This window comes from Mobula hypostoma, chromosome 7, assembly GCF_963921235.1.
Source record: "Mobula hypostoma chromosome 7, sMobHyp1.1, whole genome shotgun sequence".
NCBI classification, from domain to species: Eukaryota; Metazoa; Chordata; class Chondrichthyes; order Myliobatiformes; family Myliobatidae; genus Mobula; species Mobula hypostoma.
Genome location: NC_086103.1, coordinates 30,969,492 through 30,989,658, shown reverse-complemented (window position 1 = coordinate 30,989,658; position 20,167 = coordinate 30,969,492). Strand labels below are relative to the sequence as shown.

The 20,167-nt window shown below is 40.0% G+C and overlaps 1 protein-coding gene across 3 annotated transcripts in view; it reads right to left on the bottom strand.

Moving 5' to 3' along the window:
- Positions 1-20,167, bottom strand: part of aff4 (AF4/FMR2 family, member 4) — a 109,582-nt gene that overhangs the window by 62,645 nt on the left and 26,770 nt on the right. For 2 of the 3 annotated variants that reach the window (XM_063053192.1, XM_063053194.1), the window contains exons 2-4: positions 13,059-13,188; positions 9,597-10,427; positions 580-624 (exon numbers count right to left, since the gene is read on the bottom strand). In XM_063053192.1, the coding sequence (XP_062909262.1) occupies positions 580-624; positions 9,597-10,427; positions 13,059-13,184 (1,002 nt within the window). In that variant the 5' untranslated portion in view covers positions 13,185-13,188. Of the gene's footprint in view, positions 1-579; positions 625-9,596; positions 10,428-13,058; positions 13,189-18,282; positions 18,379-20,167 lie in introns of all 3 variants that reach the window. The other variant, XM_063053193.1, reaches the window with a different exon arrangement.

Below are 20,167 nucleotides of genomic sequence, written 5' to 3'. Positions count from 1 at the left end.
GATTACTTTTTATTCTACTGACTAAAACACTGCTCCGCACTTAATCATGAAATTGTTTAGCAAAATCAGGAAATAAAACACCCAATTTTAGGGAATTTTAAAGTGTTCTCATAGGAGATCTAGTGAGGATTAGCAACCATATTTCTATGGATGCATTTATCTTGAACCAGAACAACTGGAACTCATGCACGCTACATCTTCAGTGCAGCTCAACGGATTAAATGCATCATCTGCTCTGGCTGAGCATCATTACGGTTGTATGGCTGCATTTGACTAATACTGTATGTTTAATTAGGTAGAATAGCATAATTTCCTTCAGTTATTGATGAAAGGAAAATATGGCCTTCCTATAAAGTGAAAACACAAAGTTGATCCTGCTTACAATCAACCATAAGGCAAGCAACCAATATGCACAGAAGTGAAAAGGGTGGGAGATGAAAAATGTGGCCAAAATACATGAAGACTTCCAGAATTATGCCCAGGCAATATCAGCCCCTCAAATAAAGGACTTTGGAAATGGTATGAATAGAAAAGAAATAGCCCAAACAGGAATACTGTTACCCATAATCAGAAATATACCTTCAAAATTTCATCCACACAGCTGGCGTCACCTGAGACAGAAGACTGAAAAGTTCAAAAAGAAATCATAAGTGATTGTCTGATCATTTCATTCCTGTTATACACCAACATTACAATCATTAACAATATTATTAACAAAACTAAATTAGGTCCAATATGATTACATTCTTAAAAAAGGTGAAACAAACCAGTATAAACAAAAAATACTGGAAACACACAGGTGAAGCAGCATTTGTGGATAAAGACTGAACACTTCAGTTGAAGAACTTTATTTTCTCACAAAGTGTAATAGACCATTTCCCTTTCCTCAGTTGCTGTTGATCCACTGGAGCAATTTCAGCATTTGCAGTTTTTAAAACTTGCTCTTTCTAATTAAAGTTTTCAAAATTATCTGAATTGGAAATATTTCAAATCGTCCTATGCACAAAGCTCCAATGGAATTCCCTCACCGTAATGATTCAAGGGAGCTCACGACAACCTTGACAAAGTTGTGATGAGCAGCAAATGATAGTCTTGACACAGAGATCCTGAAAAATATATTTTTTAAAATTATGTAGTGGATTCCAGTGATTTAGGACACAGCGGGACCAGTACATTTTGGGTCAATTAAGTGCTTGTCCAAATTAGCTGACGTTTTATGGAAGTAGTTTATAAAGATATCAAATAGACAAACTGAGTAACAGATTACATGAAATATAGACAAATTAGAACACTATCAATAGTACTACAGTACTATAAAGTGGTATTAGTTCTTAATAGTTATTGGAGGAATTCATCCAGTGCACCCAACAAGCAGTATCAGCCAGGCACCTAGTGCAGATAATGGACTACCTTCATACAATGCTGTGTAAAACATTTAAAAGAATGAAGAGATTAGATATTGTTGGTCAATTTATTGAAAAGGTTATGCCAGAATAGTATTTTTTGGAGAATTTCTCATGAACCAGCATATTCATGCAGTTATCACCTATCGTTTCTCATGGATGCTGGATGGCCGAGTATACAGCCTATTCAAATATTCATATTTTTCTTTTGAACCTGGTTGAGCATTAAGCTGAAAACTCAGTAAAATATTATCAATTGACTGGAACAAATATGGCTGTTAACACCACCAAACATAATTCAACATTATAGAGGAGAACACAAGCTGCCTTAACAAGAACCAGCTGTTTTACACATTCACTCAGTGTTGCTCCAAAGACTCCTGAATAAATTCTGAACCAGGAATAAACAAAAGACTAGTTTACTGTATTTTACCTACTACAGATCTTTTCTGTCTGGGCAGAGATACTCCTATTTACTTGGACAACAGTAAACATAGAACATAGAAAACCTGCAGCACAATACAGGTTATTTGGCCCACAAGGCTGTGCCGAAACATGTATTCACTTTAGAAATTATCTAGCATTACCCATAGCCCTCTATTTTTCTAAGCTCCGTCTACCTATCCAAGAGTCTCTTAAAAGACCCAATTGTATTCATCTCCACCACCATCGCCGGCAGCCCATTCCACGAACTCACCACTCTGTTAAAAACTTACCCCTGACATCTCCTCTGTACCTACTTTCAAGCACCTTAAAACTGTGCCCTCTCATGTTAGCCATTTCAGCCCTGGGAAAAAGCCTCTGACAATCCACATGATCAATGCCTCTTATCATCTTATACACTTCTGTCAGGTCACCACTCATCCTCCGTCACTCCAAGGAGAAAAGACAGTGTTCACTCCACGTATTCTCATGAGGCATGCTCCCCAATCCAGGCAACATCCTTGTAAATCTCCTCTGCATCCTTTTTATGGTTTCCATATCCTTTCTGTAGTGAGGTGACCAGAACTGAGCACAGTATTCCAAGTGGGGTCTGATCAGGGCCCTATATAGCTGCAACATTACCTCTCGGCTCTTACACTCAATCCCACGACTGATGAAAGCCAATGCACCGTATGCCTTCTTAATCACAGAGTCAACCTGCGCAGCAGCTTTGAGTGTCCTATGGACTCGGACCCCAAGAGCCTTCTGATCCTCCACACTACCAAGAGTCTTACCATTAATACTATATTCTGCCATCATATTTGACCTACAAAAATGAATCACCTCACACTTATCTGGGTTGAACTCCATCCACCACTTCTCAGTCCAGTTTTGCATCCTATCGATGTCCTGCTGTAACCTCTGACAGCCCTCCACACTATCCACAACACCCCCAACCTTTGTGTCATCAGCAAATTTACAAACCCATCCCTCCTCTTCCTCATCCAGGTCATTCATAAAAATCACAGAGAGAAGGGGTCCCAGAACAGACCCCTGAGGCACACCACTGGTCACCGACCTAGAAGCAGAATATGACCTGTCTACAACCACTCTGTCTTCTGTGGTTAAGCCAATTCTGGATCCACAAAACAAGGTCCCCTTGGATACCATGCCTCCTTACTTTCTCAATAAGCCTTGCATGGGGTACCTTATCAAATGCCTTGCTGAAATCACTGCTACGGTCACTGCTCTATCTTCAACGTGTTTAGTCACATTCTCAAAAAATTCTATCAGGCTCGTAAGGTACGACCTGCCTTTGACAAAGCCATGCTGACTATTCCTAATCATATTATGCCTCTCCAAAGGTTCATAAATACTGCCTTTCAGGACCTTCTCCATCAACTTAATAACAACTGAAGTAAGACTCACTGGTCTATTATGTCCTGAGCTATTTCTACTCCCTTCCTTGAATAAGGGAACAACATCTGCAATCCTCCAATCCTCCGGAACATTTCCCATCCCCAATGATGATGCAAAGATCATTGCCAGAGGCTAAGCAATCTTCTCCCTCGCCTCCCATAGTAGCCTGGGGTATATCTTGTCCAATACCGGTGACTTATCCAACTTGATGCTTTCCAAAAGCTCCAGCACATCCTCTTTCTTAATGTCCATATCCTCAAGCTTTTCAGTCTGCTGTAAGTCATCCTTACAATCACCAAGGTCCTTTTCCATAGTGAATACTGAAGCAAAGTATTCATTAAGTACCTCTGCTATACACACTTCTCCGCTGTCACACTTGATTGGTCCTGTTCTTTCACATCTTATCCTCCTGCTCCTCACATACTTGTAGAATGCCTTGGGGTTTTCCTTAATCCTGTCTGCCAAGGCCTTCTCATGGCCCCTTCTGGCTCTCCTAATTTCATTCTTAAGCTCCTTCCTGCGAGCCTTATAATCTTCTAGATCTCCATCTTTACCTAGTTTTTTTCAACCTTTTGTCAGCTTTTCTTTTCTTCTTGACTTGATTTTTTACAGCCGTTGTACACCATAGTTCCTGTACCCTACCAAGCTTTCCCTGTCTCATTGGAACGTACCTATGCAGAACGCCATGCAAATATCCCCTGAACATTTGCCACATTTCTGCTGTACACTTCACTGAGAATATCTGTTCCCAATTTATGCTTCCAAGTTCCAGCCTGATAGCTTCATATTTCCCCTTACTCCAATTAAACACTTTCCTAACCTGTCTGTTCCTTTTCCCCTCCAATGCTATGGTAAAGGAGATAGAATTGGGATCACTATCTCCAAAATGCTCTCCCACTGAGAGACCCGATACCTGACCAGGTTCACTTCCCAATACCAGATCAAGCACAGCCTCTCGTCTTGTAGGTTTATCTACATATTGTGTCAGGAAACTCGCCTGAACACACCTAACAAACTCCACCCCATCTAAACCCCTTGCTCTAGGGAGATGCCAATCAATAGTTGGGAAATTAAAATCTCCCACCATGATAACCCTGTTATTATTACATCTTTCCAGAATCTCTCTTCTTATCTGCTCCTCGATTTCCCTGTTACTATTGGGTGGTCTATTTAAACAAAAACAGTCGCTTTAAAAAAAACCCTTCCTGTTTCCAACTTCCACCAGTAAACAACTCAGTAGACAATCCCTCCATGACTTCCTCCTTTTCTGCAGCCCTGACACTATCGCTGATCAGCAATGCCATGTCCCCACCTCTTTTGCCTCTCTCCCTGTCCTTTCTGAAACATCTAAAGCCTGGCACTCGAAGTAGCCATTCCTGTCCCTGAGCCATCCAAGTCTCTGTAATGGCCACAACATCATAGCTCCAAGTACTGTTCCATGCTCTAAGCTCATTCGCTGTGGTCATGATACTCCTCACATTAAAATAGACCCATCTCAAACCATCAGTCTGAGCACATCCCTTCTCTATCACCTGCCTATCCTCCCTCTCACGCTGCCTACAAGCTTTCTCTATTTATGAGCCAACTGCCCTTACCTCCATCTCTTCAGTTTGGTTCCCACCCATCAATTCCAGGTTAAAATCTTCCCCAATAGCCTTAGCAAACCTCCCTGCCAGGATATTGGTCCTTCTCGGATTCAAGAGCAACCATCCTTATTGCACAGGTCACGCCTGCCCCAAAAGAAGTCCCAGTGATCCAGAAATCGGAACCTCTGCTCCCTGCTCCAATCTCTCAGCCACGCATTTATCCTCCACCTCACTCTATTCCTATACTCACTGTTGTGTGGCACAGGCAGTAGTCCTGAGATTACTGCTCTTGTGGTCCTGCTTCTTAGCTTCTTTTCTAACTCCCTGTATTCTGTTTTCTGGACCTCCTCCCTTTTCCTACCTATGTCTTTGGTACCAATATGTACCATGACCTCTGGCAGTTCACCTTCCCACTTCAGGATATCATGGACAAACAGAAAAGCTGGAAATAATTTGTAATGATAATGAATATTGTGCCAATCAGCAGTAGCTTTGTAGTCTACGAACAAGAAGCCACTTTACTTCATATAATTGTGGACATGCAATCAAATCAGCAAACATTATAGCGGAGCCTGGGGCAATCTATTCAATTTTGACAACACACATCAAAGTTGCTGGTGAACGCAGCAGGCCAAGCAGCATCTATAGGAAGAGGTGCAGTCGACGTTTCAGGCCGAGACCCTTCGTCAGGACTAACTGAAGGAAGAGTGAGTAAGGGATTTGAAAGCTGGAGGGGGAGGGGGAGATGCAAAATGATAGGAGAAGACAGGAGGGGGAGGGATAGAGCCGAGAGCTGAACAGGTGATAGGCAAAAGGGGATACGAGAGGATCATGGGACAGGAGGTCCGGGAAGAAAGACGGGGGGGGGGGGTGACCCAGAGGATGGGCAAGGGGTATATTCAGAGGGACAGAGGGAGAAAAAGGAGAGTGAGAGAAAGAATGTGTGCATAAAAATGAGTAACAGATGGGGTACGAGGGGGAGGTTGGGCCTAGCGGAAGTTAGAGAAGTCAATGTTCATGCCATCAGGTTGGAGGCTACCCAGACGGAATATAAGGTGTTGTTCCTCCAACCTGAGTGTGGCTTCATCTTTACAGTAGAGGAGGCCATGGATAGACATGTCAGAATGGGAATGGGATGTGGAATTAAAATATGTGGCCACTGGGAGATCCTGCTTTCTCTGGCGGACAGAGCGTAGATGTTCAGCAAAGCTGTCTCCCAGTCTGCGTCGGGTCTCACCAATATATAAAAGGCCACATCGGGAGCACCGGACGCAGTATATCACCCCAGTCGACTCACAGGTGAAGTGATGCCTCACCTGGAAGGACTGTTTGGGGCCCTGAATGGTGGTAAGGGAGGAAGTGTAAGGGCATGTGTAGCACTTGTTCCGCTTACACGGATAAGTGCCAGGAGGGAGATCAGTGGGGAGGGATGGGGGGGACGAATGGACAAGGGAGTTGTGTAGGGAGCGATCCCTGCGGAATGCAGAGAGAGTGGTGGAGGGAAAGATGTGCTTAGTGGTGGGATCCCGTTGGAGGTGGCGGAAGTTACGGAGAATAATATGTTGGACCCGGAGGCTGGTGGGGTGGTAGGTGAGGACCAGGGGAACCCTATTCCTAGTGGGGTGGTGGGAGGATGGAGTGAGAGCAGATGTACGTGAAATGGGGGAGATGCGTTTAAGAGCAGAGTTGATAGTGGAGGAAGGGAAGCCCCTTTCTTTAAAAAATGAAGACATCTCCCTCATCCTAGAATGAAAAGCCTCATCCTGAGAGCAGATGCGGTGGAGACGGAGGAATTGTGAGAAGGGGATGGCGTTTTTGCAAGAGACAGGGAGACCGCTTTGTTGAACATCTACGCTCTGTCCGCCAGAGAAAGCAGGATCTCCCAGTGGCCACACATTTTAATTCCACATCCCATTCCCATTCTGACATGTCTATCCACGGCCTCCTCTACTGTAAAGATGAAGCCACACTCAGGTTGGAGGAACAACACCTTATATTCCGTCTGGGTAGCCTCCAACCTGATGTCATGAACATTGACTTCTCTAACTTCCGCTAGGCCCCACCTCCCCCTTGTACCCCATCTGTTACTCATTTTTATGCACACATTCTTTCTCTCACTCTCCTTTTTCTCCCTCTGTCCCTCTGAATATACCTCTTGCCCATCCTCTGGGTCACCCCCCCCCCCCGTCTTTCTCCCTAGGCCTCCTGTCCCATGATCCTCTCGTATCCCCTTTTGCCTATCACCTGTCCAGCTCTCGGCTCTATCCCTCCCCCTCCTGTCTTCTCCTATCATTTTGCATCTCCCCCTCCCCCTCCAACTTTCAAATCCCTTACTCACTCTTCCTTCAAAGGGTCTCGGCCTGAAACGTCGACTGCGCCTCTTCCTATAGATGCTGCTTGGCCTGCTGCGTTCACCAGCAACTTTGATGTGTGTTGCTTGAATTTCCAGCATCTGCAGAATTCCTGTTGTTTGCTATTCAATTTTGAATTAGTTTAAGCAAATTTATGTAAAAAATAATGACCTATTTCATTCAGTGATTGCATAACAGGGTACAAAGGAATGGGCTTCTTGATCACTAATGCACATCTTCTACAATTCTATCTCTGGGTAAGTCTCAATGGAAGCTGTAGATGAACTGAAATACTATTATTTAATTGGTTACTATGTGATAACCTAACAGTTTGACTGATGCTATTGATCAAGAATCATACAGTGGCTCAAGATTAAGCTTTATGTATTTTGTTACAAATACGCAGCACTGCTAGATGCAAAGTACAGTAAAACCCTTATAACCCAGCATACTCAGGACTCAGACTGTCAAACTTTCTAGATTAATAGACGTCATTTCAATTAATATCATCATGCACTTCAACTTGACTTTAAAAAAACAGATGTTACTTAGTGTAAGAAGTACTGTGTAACCAGGTATGATTAAATGGAGGCTCCAATGAGCAGAAAGCAGGGTAGGCTGGAAGGTGGGAAGTGATGGTACAGGAATTGGGTCCTTAGCGAGTGAGAAATGAAAGTGTAAGAAATAGGATGGGAGGAGAGGGGAGAATGGAAGAATTGAGCAGGAACTCAAGTCCCAATGTGCAGGAAAGTGCGGAAATGGCATGAGTGAGAAGGGCGGAAGGTAGTGAGACCTACATAATCTTATCAGACACGCACTGAAGTATCAGGATTTCCAAATCATTAGATGGTGAATGTTTAGAATTGTAGTGTCTACACTTTAAACCTTCCCAACTTCGTAAACAAAAAATGAAAGTTAAGTGTGCCAAAATTAAGCTGAGAAGATTTGGAAAGTATGCTACAACAATTGTTCATCCCAGTTTGGCAAAAGAATAAATCAAGGAAGGTAGTGCACCCATGGCTGACAAGAGAAATTAGGGATAGTATCAATTCCAAATACACCAGTCACTGAAAGTGGGCATGCAGGTACAGCAGGCGGTGAAAAAGGCGAATGGTATGCTGGCATTTATAGCAAGAGGATTCAAGTACAGGAGCAGGGAGGTACTACTGTAGTTGTACAAGGCCTTGGTGAGACCACACCTGGAGTATTGTGTGCAGTTTTGGTCCCCTAATCTGAGGAAAGACAGCATTGCCATAGAGGGAGTACAAAGAAGGTTCACCAGATTGATTCCTGGGATGGCAGGACTTTCATACGAAGAAAGACTGGATGAACTAGGCTTGTACTCGTTGGAATTTAGAAGATTGAGGGGGGATCTGATTGAAACGTATAAAATCCTAAAGAGATTGGACAGGTTAGATGCAGGAAGATTGTTCCCGATGTTGGGGAAGTCCAGAACGAGGGGTCATAGTTTGAGGATAAGGGGGAAGCCTTTTAGGACTGAGATTAGGAAAAACTTCTTCACACAGAGTGGTGAATCTGTGGAATTCTCTGCCACAGGAAACAGTTGAGGCCAGTTCATTGGCTATATTTAAGAGGGAGTTAGATATGGCCCTTGTGGCTACGGGGATCAGGGGGTATCGAGGGAAGGCTGGTGCAGGGTTCTGAGTTGGATGATCAGCCATGATCATACTGAATGGCGGTGCAGGCTCGAAGGGCCGAATGGCCTACTCCTGCACCTATTTTCTATGTTTCTATGCTCAACACCAGAAAACTTTATTGAGCATTGCTACTGTCATGAACAATTCTTTAATATACAGTTGGTAACTAGATCAGATGAGAGTGAAATGGTAATAAACCTCTCCAAAAACTGCTTCACCCAGAAGAAAATGGAGAATTAAGCTAACTTGTCTATGTAAAAAGGGTCCCAAATGCAGAAGCAACCCTAAAAGATGATTTGCTGTCATAAACAATAGAAGAATTGACTGCTGGAGACTGGGTAGACAGAAAAAAAAAATCTCAAAACTCAGGGCAGAAAGCCTTTGCTTCTGACTTTTCTGAAAGCTCAATGAGAATTAATTATCTGCGATATCATAAGTGTATTTAGTCTAAATGCTCCAGTTAAGCGCTGTTCAAGCATTTATATCTCCTTACAGATGTATTAGCTATAAAATTATAAATGCTTGAGTCATTTTAAGGCACTGGTATATCACCAAAATTTGAATTTCTATTTTAGATAAGCTATGAAATCTAGTTGGTCCACCAATAACATTTAAATTTTGTAATGAACACAAATCATTTAGACTTCATTCTGCTACAAGATGTCACTTAAAACAATCGGCAATGTCATAAAACTTCAACATTCAACAGTAATATTTTTTAATCGGTAGAATAAAACATTTAGACAGTATGCTTACCTCCACTGGTTGAGATGGGATTTTTAGTTTTGAAAGTAGTACTTTGTTGCCAGACTTCATTTCTGCCAGACTGCTACCGTGAGACTGGCTACTATAATGCTCAGAAGGTATCTTCGGTTCTACTGATTCATTAGGGGCTTGATCCTGTCCATCCATTGGCCTTACATATGCAGTGGGCTTCTGTAACATGGAACTGGGTTTGGACATCAATGCAGGAGTGAAAGATTGAGAAGTATGCTGCCCACTAGCAGAAAAGGTATGAACACGTGATGGAGAATCCCAGGTAGCATCCAGATCACGGGGAGATTTGGACCGATGGCGCTCTTTACTATGGTGGTCGCTTCCTAGAGATCTGGAAAGATTTGAACTTAAAGACGAAGAAACTGCAGGTGGCTTTGCTGGACTGACTGAATGGGACTTTGAATGTTCAGATCCATGCTGCCCACTTCTCTTACGATTGCTACTGTATGAATCACGATCATGTCTCTGGCTACTGCCACTCCCAGTACTGCTGCTGCTACCACCATGTCTTTGGCTACTGCCATGGCTACTCTGCAGGCCTGAATTTGATCTCTTTTGTGACTGCGATGAAGTACTAGGGGCAGAGGTTGCCGGACCCACTGGAGTCCATTTACTGCTTTGGTGAGACGCACTGTGTCTTTGCTCAGCAAAGAAAGCTTGATCAGATTTCTCATCTGTAGTTGATGCAACTGTCCCTTTGGGTATGTCATTGAATTTTTGAAGAGACCTGTCTCCTATGAAGTCTTTCATTTCATCATAATTTCCCAACATGCTCTGGATTCTGCTGGAAAGTTTATCTTCTGTTCTCCCCTGTTTTGATTAAAAAAATGTTTTAGCCAACCGTGAGAGTAACCACCAATAATTGGTTATCACCAATAATTATCAGAAAACTTGCACATGACACCAAGATCGAGGGCAAGAAAGGCCATTAAGTTTGCAGCGGGGTCTGGACAACCTGGAAAAATGGGTAGAAAAATGGCAGATGGAATTTAATGCAGACAAATGTGAGGTGTTGCAGTTTGGGAAAACCAACCAGGGTAAGACCTGCACAGTGTAAAGAAGGGCAATGAAGATTGCTGTAGAACAGAGGGCTCTGGGCATACAGATCCATAAATCATTGAAATTGGTGTCATGAGTAAATAATGTCATAAGAAGAATTTTATGGCAAATTGGTCTTCATAAATCAAAACACTCAGTGCAGGAGTTGGGAGATTATGTTGAGGTTGTGTAAAATGTTAGTGAGGCCAAATTTGGAATATTGTGTGTGCAGTTTTGTTCAAAAACCTACAGGAAAGATATCAATAAGATTGAAAGAGCACAAAGAAAATTTACAAGGATGTTGCTGGTACTTGAGGATCTATGTTATAGGGAAAAGTTGAATGGGTTAGTACTTTATTCCCTTGAATGTAGGAGAATGACGGGAGATTTGATCGGGGTATATCAAATTATGAGGGGTTTATTAAGGTTTATGTAAATAGGCTTTTTCCACTGAGGTTGGGTGAGAGTAGAAGTGAAGGTCATTGGTTAAATGTGAAAGGTGAAATATTTAAGTGGATTTCTTCACTCAGGTGTGGTGCGAGCGTGGAAATAGCTGCCAGCGGGGGTGGTGGATGCAGGTTCCATTGCAACATTTGAGAGAAGTTTGGATAAGTACATGGATGGAAGAGGTATAGAGAGTTCTGGTCCAGATGTGAGGCGATGGGGCTTGACAGAATAATAGTTTGGTACAGATTAGATGGGCTGCAGGGTGTGTTCCTTGGCTATAGTGCTCTATGACTATGAGCACTGAATAATGAGAGCAAAAGGCATGAATACTTACATTCTGCATTTCAAATAAAGCTGTCATATTTATAGGAGCTGACAACTCAAATATAATAAATCACAACTGGACAGCATGGCTTTTAACACTATAAACATAGAATTATATTATGAGACTCACTTAGAATTAACAGTTGAAAAGCAATTATATTGTTTACAATACAAACAACTTAAAATACAAAATTGAATTGAGGAGCATATAAAGTATGCAAACAAAATAGAATATCCAACTAACTCTGCTCAGAAAGCAAACATGCCCACTAAAATGTCTGAAATTTCCCCAATATGCCTGGATTTGCCATCTTTGCCTCTTTCAGCAAACACCAGAAGCTCCCCTTTCTTTAACACCCCTCATATCCATGGAATCAGGTCAAACTAATGGCTTAAAACCCTTATAAAAATGAAATTCCTAATAAGGGTAGTTCCTCAAAAAGAAGCTTTATCTGTTAGAAATTACCATAGGAAAGTTAGGAACATTCTGCAAAATAACCAATTGATTTAAGCTTCACAGTCGAATTTGTACAAAATTTGGTTTACTGAAATGCACACTTCAGTCTTTTGCACTGTATAGAGCAAACTAACTATTTAATATCCCTTAATTCTGCAAACTAACTATTTAATATCCCTTAGTTCTGCTTCCACTACAATTATGCCCTGGCTACTGAATGATTAAGACTGCAAATTTGTGGATCTCATCTTGTACCTGTATCCTTCATTGGACATTCATCCAAGAAAATTAAATTAACTATTTAATACAACTGATTTCAAAATTAATTTTTCATTCTATAAGCCATTTCTTTCCACTGAAATGAATGAAATTGATAAAACTGCACCATCTTTTGCAATGTAACTGCTAAGAAAATGCAGGAAATTGGTGCTCTACCACAGAACTCACCAGTTGTCCAACACTGGAGGTCACCTTCTCAAGAACCTTAGGACTTCCATTTTTATGAAAATTTCAATTTCAATTTTTCTTGCCTTAAAAAGTTGCGCCCAATGGGTTTGGGATTTGAGTTTATTATAAGACACTGCAGAGTTTAAAGCAAAAATCAGCAATTGCTTTCAGTTTCAGGATTGAGTGAGACAACCTCACTAAAGAAAACAACTTGAACCTATAGATATATTGATGACTGAAAAGATGCTGAATGAGATGGTCAATAGCCCTTGACATTGTCAGTACATCTGGGTTATTAGATGCAGAGAAACAAAAATCTTTCCTGAAACATGTTACTTACAAACAAAAATATAATTGAAAAAGATTTGATGAAAGCCTGATAAGATTCTCACAAGCAAGAAGATTTCAATTTCCGATGTCTGTGGACTCCAGAATACCCATAAATCACTAGTTTGCCACACAACATCAAACTTCTATGTGAACCACTGTATGTTATGCACCTTGAAGGGTATAAAAACTTCACAAACTCAGTGCATTTTCAGCAGCCATATCAGAAACCTTTCTATGTCTATCAATAACTGGTAATTTCTGACCAGGTGAGCTCCAAACTGTGTTTTCTCATCAATAATTATCAATTTAGGATCACAAAGGGCAAGTCACCTTGCATCTTACCGTCACTAAATTATTTAAGTATAATTATTAGCTTTGCTCACCCATATTTACTGTACCTGTACTTTATACGGCTCAGCAAAGAGAGGGGAATTTCCAGAGAAAGTCTCTTCATTCTGCTGAATTCCTTGATTTCTCCGCTCTCGTTCTTTCATTCGTAGTACATTTCTATCTTCTCGGTTCATGTTGCTGAAAAGAAAAAAGGAGCTAGGTTTCCTTTCACATAAATGTAGATGGCACATGAATTACATCCTAGAATCTTCAATTCTTGAATCTGGCATGTTCACCAAATGCTATATAAATGTATACATTAAAAAACTTAATCATCAATACATATTTGGAAACGATTTGCTCAAAATCAAGCTTTTCCTTCCCTATTTAAACATGAACTGAAACATGCTAGATACAGCCATCAAGAAAATAATTCCATGACATATGATGAAATAAGAATATCCTATTGAGATTCCATTTAATTTACATTGGATAAATGATCTCTCATATATTGCACCTTATAAATCAGGTACTGGAAGAATGCAAATATTAAAAAGAGGAAAATATATTTCCACTCTAATATTTATCATTTGTCATTAAACATGTGTAATTCTCAAACTGTAGCCAAACTTTAATCTTAAGGGATTTAATTCACTTTTTTGGATTAAGTTTTTGACTGCCTTTTTCTGTTTGAGACAGTTAAAAATAATAAAAGCCTATCACTGCTTTTTTTTAAGCTGGCAAAGGGGCATTGACCAAGTTGCAAGAGTTGAAAGATGCTGCTTCCGTGTGCAACTGTATGCTCTGTCTGCACTCAACTCTTAATTCAAGACTCCAGAATGCTTAGACTACTAAATTGGACCTGCATCTGAAACAGTTATGGAGCATAGGAATTCTTCAGATGGCAATTCCAATCCCACAGGAGGACGCAGATCAGTTACATATTATCTCGTTCCATATTATTATTAGGGCGGGGGGGGGGAGTAGTGAGGGCGGATATCTCATCTATGCTACATTGACAATAGCATTCCTTTCTCCACTCCAACCTTTATCCACTAGAGTAATCATTAGTCTAATTTGCATCTGTCTACACAATGCAGTTGAAAAATGTGAAAACTTGAGAGGCATCAACATGAGAAATATTAAACATAATCTCTCTTTTATATAAGTTGCCATAAAGAGTAAAACTTGAAATATTTGAAAGATAGTATCTATGGCGCAAGAGTTAACTCAGGTTGATGAATATATGATTCACAAATAATCTAAAACAATATTTTTATTTAAAATTTCTAGCATCTCCAGTTTTTGGCTTTTAGATACATTCACTACCTAAGATCAAATACATCGGATTCTGGATAACTGGGACACATCAGGACCAGTACATTTTGGCCTACTTAAGCAGTTGCCCCAACTAGCCGAAATTTCATGTAAATAGTTAAAAAGGTATTTAAAAAAAAGATAAACTACCATTTAACTGAGTAACAAAATTGTGTTTAAATGAAATACAAAGCAAAATAGAATACTACTGACATGACTATCTATATACTATTAAAACTCTCATGCTCTGTCTGTCTGTGACCTCCAATTAGTGCAAACGGTGTATTACAGCAGCACTTTTTTTGGCTAAATCAAATTAAAATGCGCTAACTTACAGAATGCAGTCAAAGTTCAGGGTTATATATTCGTATAAAATTGTTCATACACCAAAAATCAACAGGCTGGCTTTCACCTGAGACCCGATCGGCCATCATGGAAATCAGGACGCGACACTCCGACTCACGCGCACAGCCAGCCTCAGCAGTGACACCTACCAGAGCAAAAGGGCAGGCCAGCTCTATTTCGAGAGGTCACATTCTGCTAATCACCATCAGCATGTGCAGGATTGGGACAGATCTAACTGCCACCCATCAATAAGAGATAATTAAATCTTATTGTAATGACATACTTCGAGACACCCATAAAACCTTTTGTTGCAGTCAAAGGACAGTGGTGACTATATCACGTCCATTTAGGAGGGCGCCAACCACATCATCAAGAATAATCAGCATCCTTTGGTGTTAGTGCCTCGTATTTGCTATGCATCGTCCTTCTTTAATAAATTGAGGTTTTCTACTTCAGTTTCCAAAGCAAAGCGATACCAATAGCATTCAGGAAAATTTAATGTACATTCTGGTCACATCAGACTGCACTACCCTTCTCTCAAAGGGTGCCCCAGTGGGTCACCCCATTGTCTAGTAATACTATAAAATTGTATTAGCTCCTCATAGTTATCGGAGGAATTCATACAAGAGTTCTTTGGATTGACTGTAAATGAACAATATTAGTGTAGATAGTGCACTCCCTTCATTGCCTTCTTCCAACAAGTAGCATCAAAAATCATTGCTTTTTAATTTGGTGTAGGTCGACCCAAATGAATAACACAAGCTTACGCAGCAGATGCTATTTAAAAACTGTTTGCTCCAAGCATGATGTAGTGTCTGATGGCAGCAATGATGTTAGTTAAAATAAAACACCACTGCATCCTCTAAATCTTCATTTTCATTGCAACATCAAGATCAGTGTTGATTCTCTCAACTTCTTCATAGTTCCTAACTTGAAGTAGTGAAATCACTTCAATTTCACTCCCGGACATTTCTGGCATCTCCGGCCTGAATGCTTAAATTCACAGTGAGCAATATAGTTCAGAATTGTCCTACTGCTTATTTTTTTCAACTTCAATGATAGAAATCACTGCATTTTGAATATAAATAGAGCTATTTAAAAACTGTTTGCTCTAAGCATGGTGTAGTGTCTGATGGCAGCAATGATGTTAGTTAAAATAAAACACCACTGCATCCTCTAAATCTTCATTTTCATTGCAACATCAAGATCAGTGTTGATTCTCTCAACTTCTTCATAGTTCCTAACTTGAAGTAGTGAAATCACTTCAATTTCACTCCCGGACATTTCTGGCATCTCCGGCCTGAATGCTTAAATTCACAGTGAGCAATATAGTTCAGAATTGTCCTACTGCTTATTTTTTTCAACTTCAATGATAGAAATCACTGCATTTTGAATATAAATAGAGCTATTTAAAAACTGTTTGCTCTAAGCATGGTGTAGTGTCTAATGGCCACACGTGCACATAACTGACACGAGATAGAAGTTGTTCGGCAACAGTCTTCTGCTCCAATTAAGTGCCAAAGTATCCAAATAAATGAAGGAAATCCAGCTAATTTCTGTTAGCTTTTGTTGTTTAAAAGTAGTCCCAAATAAGCGGCTGCCCCCAGTAACTGGAATCCACTACATATCCCAGATTGTTAAGAGAGGAAAGTGCTGAGAATCGAAACATTATTTTTCAATCCACCAACTACAGATGCAGGACCATACAACTGGAGAACTGCTACCATTTTAACTGTGTTTAGAAAGGGCAAGTATTCATAGACAAATCAGCCTATGTGCGATGGACTAATTATGGTGAAAAGATCTGAGGTACAGTACAAGATGCCACTGAGAAAGACAGACTAACCTGGGACAGACAGAATTAATTTTACAACTAACAAGACTGAATATTTTGAGAAAATAAAAGTCAACAAGTGTTTCTGGATTTCAGCAAATCCCTTTTACCAAGAAATTGAGAAAATACTAATATTAGCATTCAAAGTAGATTTATTAAAGTACGTGTATGTTACCATATACTACTTGATTTTTTTTGCAGGCATTTATAGAAAAAAAGAAACACATTTTTATGAAAAAAACTACATAAACAAAGACTGACAAACAAGCAAAATTCTGGAGTAACTCAATAAATATGGGGTAGAATAAACAGTCGATGTTTTGGGCCAAAACCTTTTATCAGGAGTGGACAGAAACAGGGCAGAAGTCTGAAAAAGGAGGGAAGGGAAGGGAAGGAGTACAAGGTGGCACAGCCAATGTGCAAAAGATGACAAACTACAAAAAAAACTAAAAACATTAGTTGTAAAGAACACTTGAAAGTGAGTCTATAGGTCGTAGAAACAGTTCAGAATAGTGATGAATGAAGTTATCACCAGTTCATTCAGGAACCTGATGGTTGTAGAGTAGTAAGTGTTCCTGAACCGGGTGGTGTTGCACCCAAGTTCTTTTGTTCTCCTTCCTGATTGTAGTAATGAGAAGAGGTACAGAAGCGAAATCTGGTATGATCTTCTGCTGCTGTAGCCCATCCACTTCGAGGCATGACATGCTGTGCTTTCAGAGATGCTCTTCTGCACACCACTTTATGTAATGTGTGGTTATTAAAGTTACTGTCACCTTTTGTCAGTTTGAACCAATCTGGCCATTCTACTGACCTCTCACTAACAAGGCTTTTTCATCCACAGAACTACTGCTCACTGCATGTTTTTGTTTACTCTATAGAGACTGCTGTGCGTGAAAATCCCAGGAGATCAGTAGTTTGCCCTGTATGGCACCAACAATCACTCCACGGTCAGTCACTTAGATCACATTACTTCCCCATTCTGACGTTTGGTCTGAGCAACAACTGAACCATATCTACATGTCTTTATGCATTGTAAGTATTGCCACGATTGGCTGATTAGATGTTTGCATTAATGAGCAACTGTACTTTAACAAAATGGCCACAATAAATATCCTAGTACCCCACATAAAATTAACATGATCAATCCTAGAAATGTCAGTAAAAATTTTCTGCATCTTAAAAATACATCTTGATTTATGTTTACAGTTTTGTAAAAACCTGCATTTCCAGAATCCACCTACTCTTCCATTCTTGCTAAAGTTGACAAAATAATTCCACTAAGTGCAAGGATTTTCAGAAGTTTCATTATCAGAATCAGATTTATTATCACTGATATATGTGGAGACATTTGTTGGTTTGAAGCAAGGCAAGGCAACTATAAATTAGAAAAATAGACAATGCAAAAGACATCATAAGGTGGTACTCATGACCCAAAGATCTGATGGCAGAGGGGAAGAAGCTGTTCTTAAACATTGATTGTGGGGGGTCTTCAGGCTCCTGTACCTCCCCCAATGGCAGTAACTCAAACAGGGCATATCCCAGATGGTGACAGCCTTAACAATGAATGCTGCCTTCTTGAGGCACAAGATATCCTCAATGGGCAATTCATATTTTTGTGACATTTTCAGTGATCACTTTAGTAAAAGGTAAGATTTTGATCATAAATGGAAACTCAAAGGAAAAGGAAGCAGATTATTATACAGCTTAGAATCAGGCCCTTGCATCCCACCTCAATCATGTTACCTGCACTAACCCAATGTGCGAAGCAATCGTAAAAGGCCTCAGTACATACTTACTCAGTGTGTGTGAAGCAATCGTAAAAGAGTTCAGTGATCTGAAAGCCACCCTCCCGTCACATCTCTTCTAACCAAAAAGGAATTTTCTTCTGCAGTCTTAAAGAAATAAGAAACCCAGTTACACAACTGCTACAACTGGGGCATCCCTTTCATGAAACTATAGTAAAACCAGAGAAAAGTGTTCTGAAGATGACAGAGGAACGTTAGAATTCAACATATTTAAAGTCATTATCTTGCACCTTCACCCATCTCAAATTTCAAAACAAATCTTCAATGCCTTAATCAAGCTTCCTCTACCCAGTTGGTGAACAATATGCACAGCTTTTAGGCCAGAATATATTGTGCTTCCCAGGGTTGCCCACTAATCTGTTAGCTAATCTAGCAACATCTGCAAAGCAGACAATAACTCGAGGCTTTTGTCATCAGGACTCTCATCGCAGTCGTGTGCTTTTCACAACATCCTGGACTAAATATTTCATTTAATCAGATTTAGTGATTTCTACTTGCTTGATAATTCCATCCGATCTAGTTTAGATTTTGTGCTTGATTGCCATGGTGGTAACTACCTTGCCACATTCCACTCTATAGTATCACCACACAAGCTGGGCAATGAATGATCATCCACAGAAATAACTGCTAAGGTATCATTTGAAAATTAATAAAAGCAATTTGGAATGCAATAGTTAAAATAGCTCTGCACATTTTGAAGTTTATACTTTTGCCTTACTGCAGCAATACTGAATTGATGAGGCAGTTTTGTAAAGCCCACCAGTTCTTGAGCTAAAATGCCAAATGAACAGATAAACTACACTACCAACCTGAGTAGGACAGACCTAAAGTATCAAAAGAAGGGGAAACGTTCCAAAGTTCTCGACTAAGGATCGTTATATTATCTCATTACTTAGATTCTTTAGTGATGTGCTAAAGCATGAAACTTCATGACCAATAAGAGAGCAGAGAGATTGAGGAACACTTCCTCTTCAGCATAATGAAATCCAAATGGTAAATAAACTATTTTAAGGACAAATTGAGCCACAATTTCCTTCAAGTATCCAGATTCTGGGAATAGCAAAACGAAAGCCTTGCTTTAATATAGCATACAAAAACCGCAAGGTAACCAAAAAAGGTCTAAAAGAACTGCATCTCAAAAGTGTTTAAATGGCAGAGGCTAATGAAGTTAGTGCACTAATGATCTTTCAAAAGTATCAAGAATCCCTGCGAATTACGAAATTTGACTCAGGGCAGAAAACAAAAGGAAGGCAATTTGTATGACAATATCGGTACTGCACACATATTTGGATAAATATGGCATAACCTCAAAATCTGCAGAAAATATTAAATCAACTGACTCAGGAAAGTCAGTAATTTGCTAAACACATGGTCACAAAACACAATAGTATTAATTCATCCATTTTTGATAATGAAGAATTGACACCCAACATACGTTGTAAGGTGCAACATTAAAGGTTCAGAGAGTATATGTACACAAACTGTTTTAACATCAGGAAGGTCACATCAGTGCAACTTCATACTAATTTATTTGAAAATATATCTTTCTATATCACATGTGTGAGGACTAAGAGCTAAATAATGGCCAATGAGAATGGTCTCAAACCCAGTGATCATGCCATACTACATTAGTGACCAGATTCCAACATGTCAATTATCAGCTAAGCTTAATATCCCAAATATTTGTTCTAATATTTTCTAACATTAACTATCAGAAAAAGTAGAGATCAATTTAATTTCATGTTTCCATGCTACAAACATAATCTTAGTTTCTAGTATTTCTTATGCTGTGAAAAATGGACAATTCTCAAACATGACAGCCACTGCCAAAGAAAACATGATATGACACTATAAAAATTGGAGTGGAATAGAATAA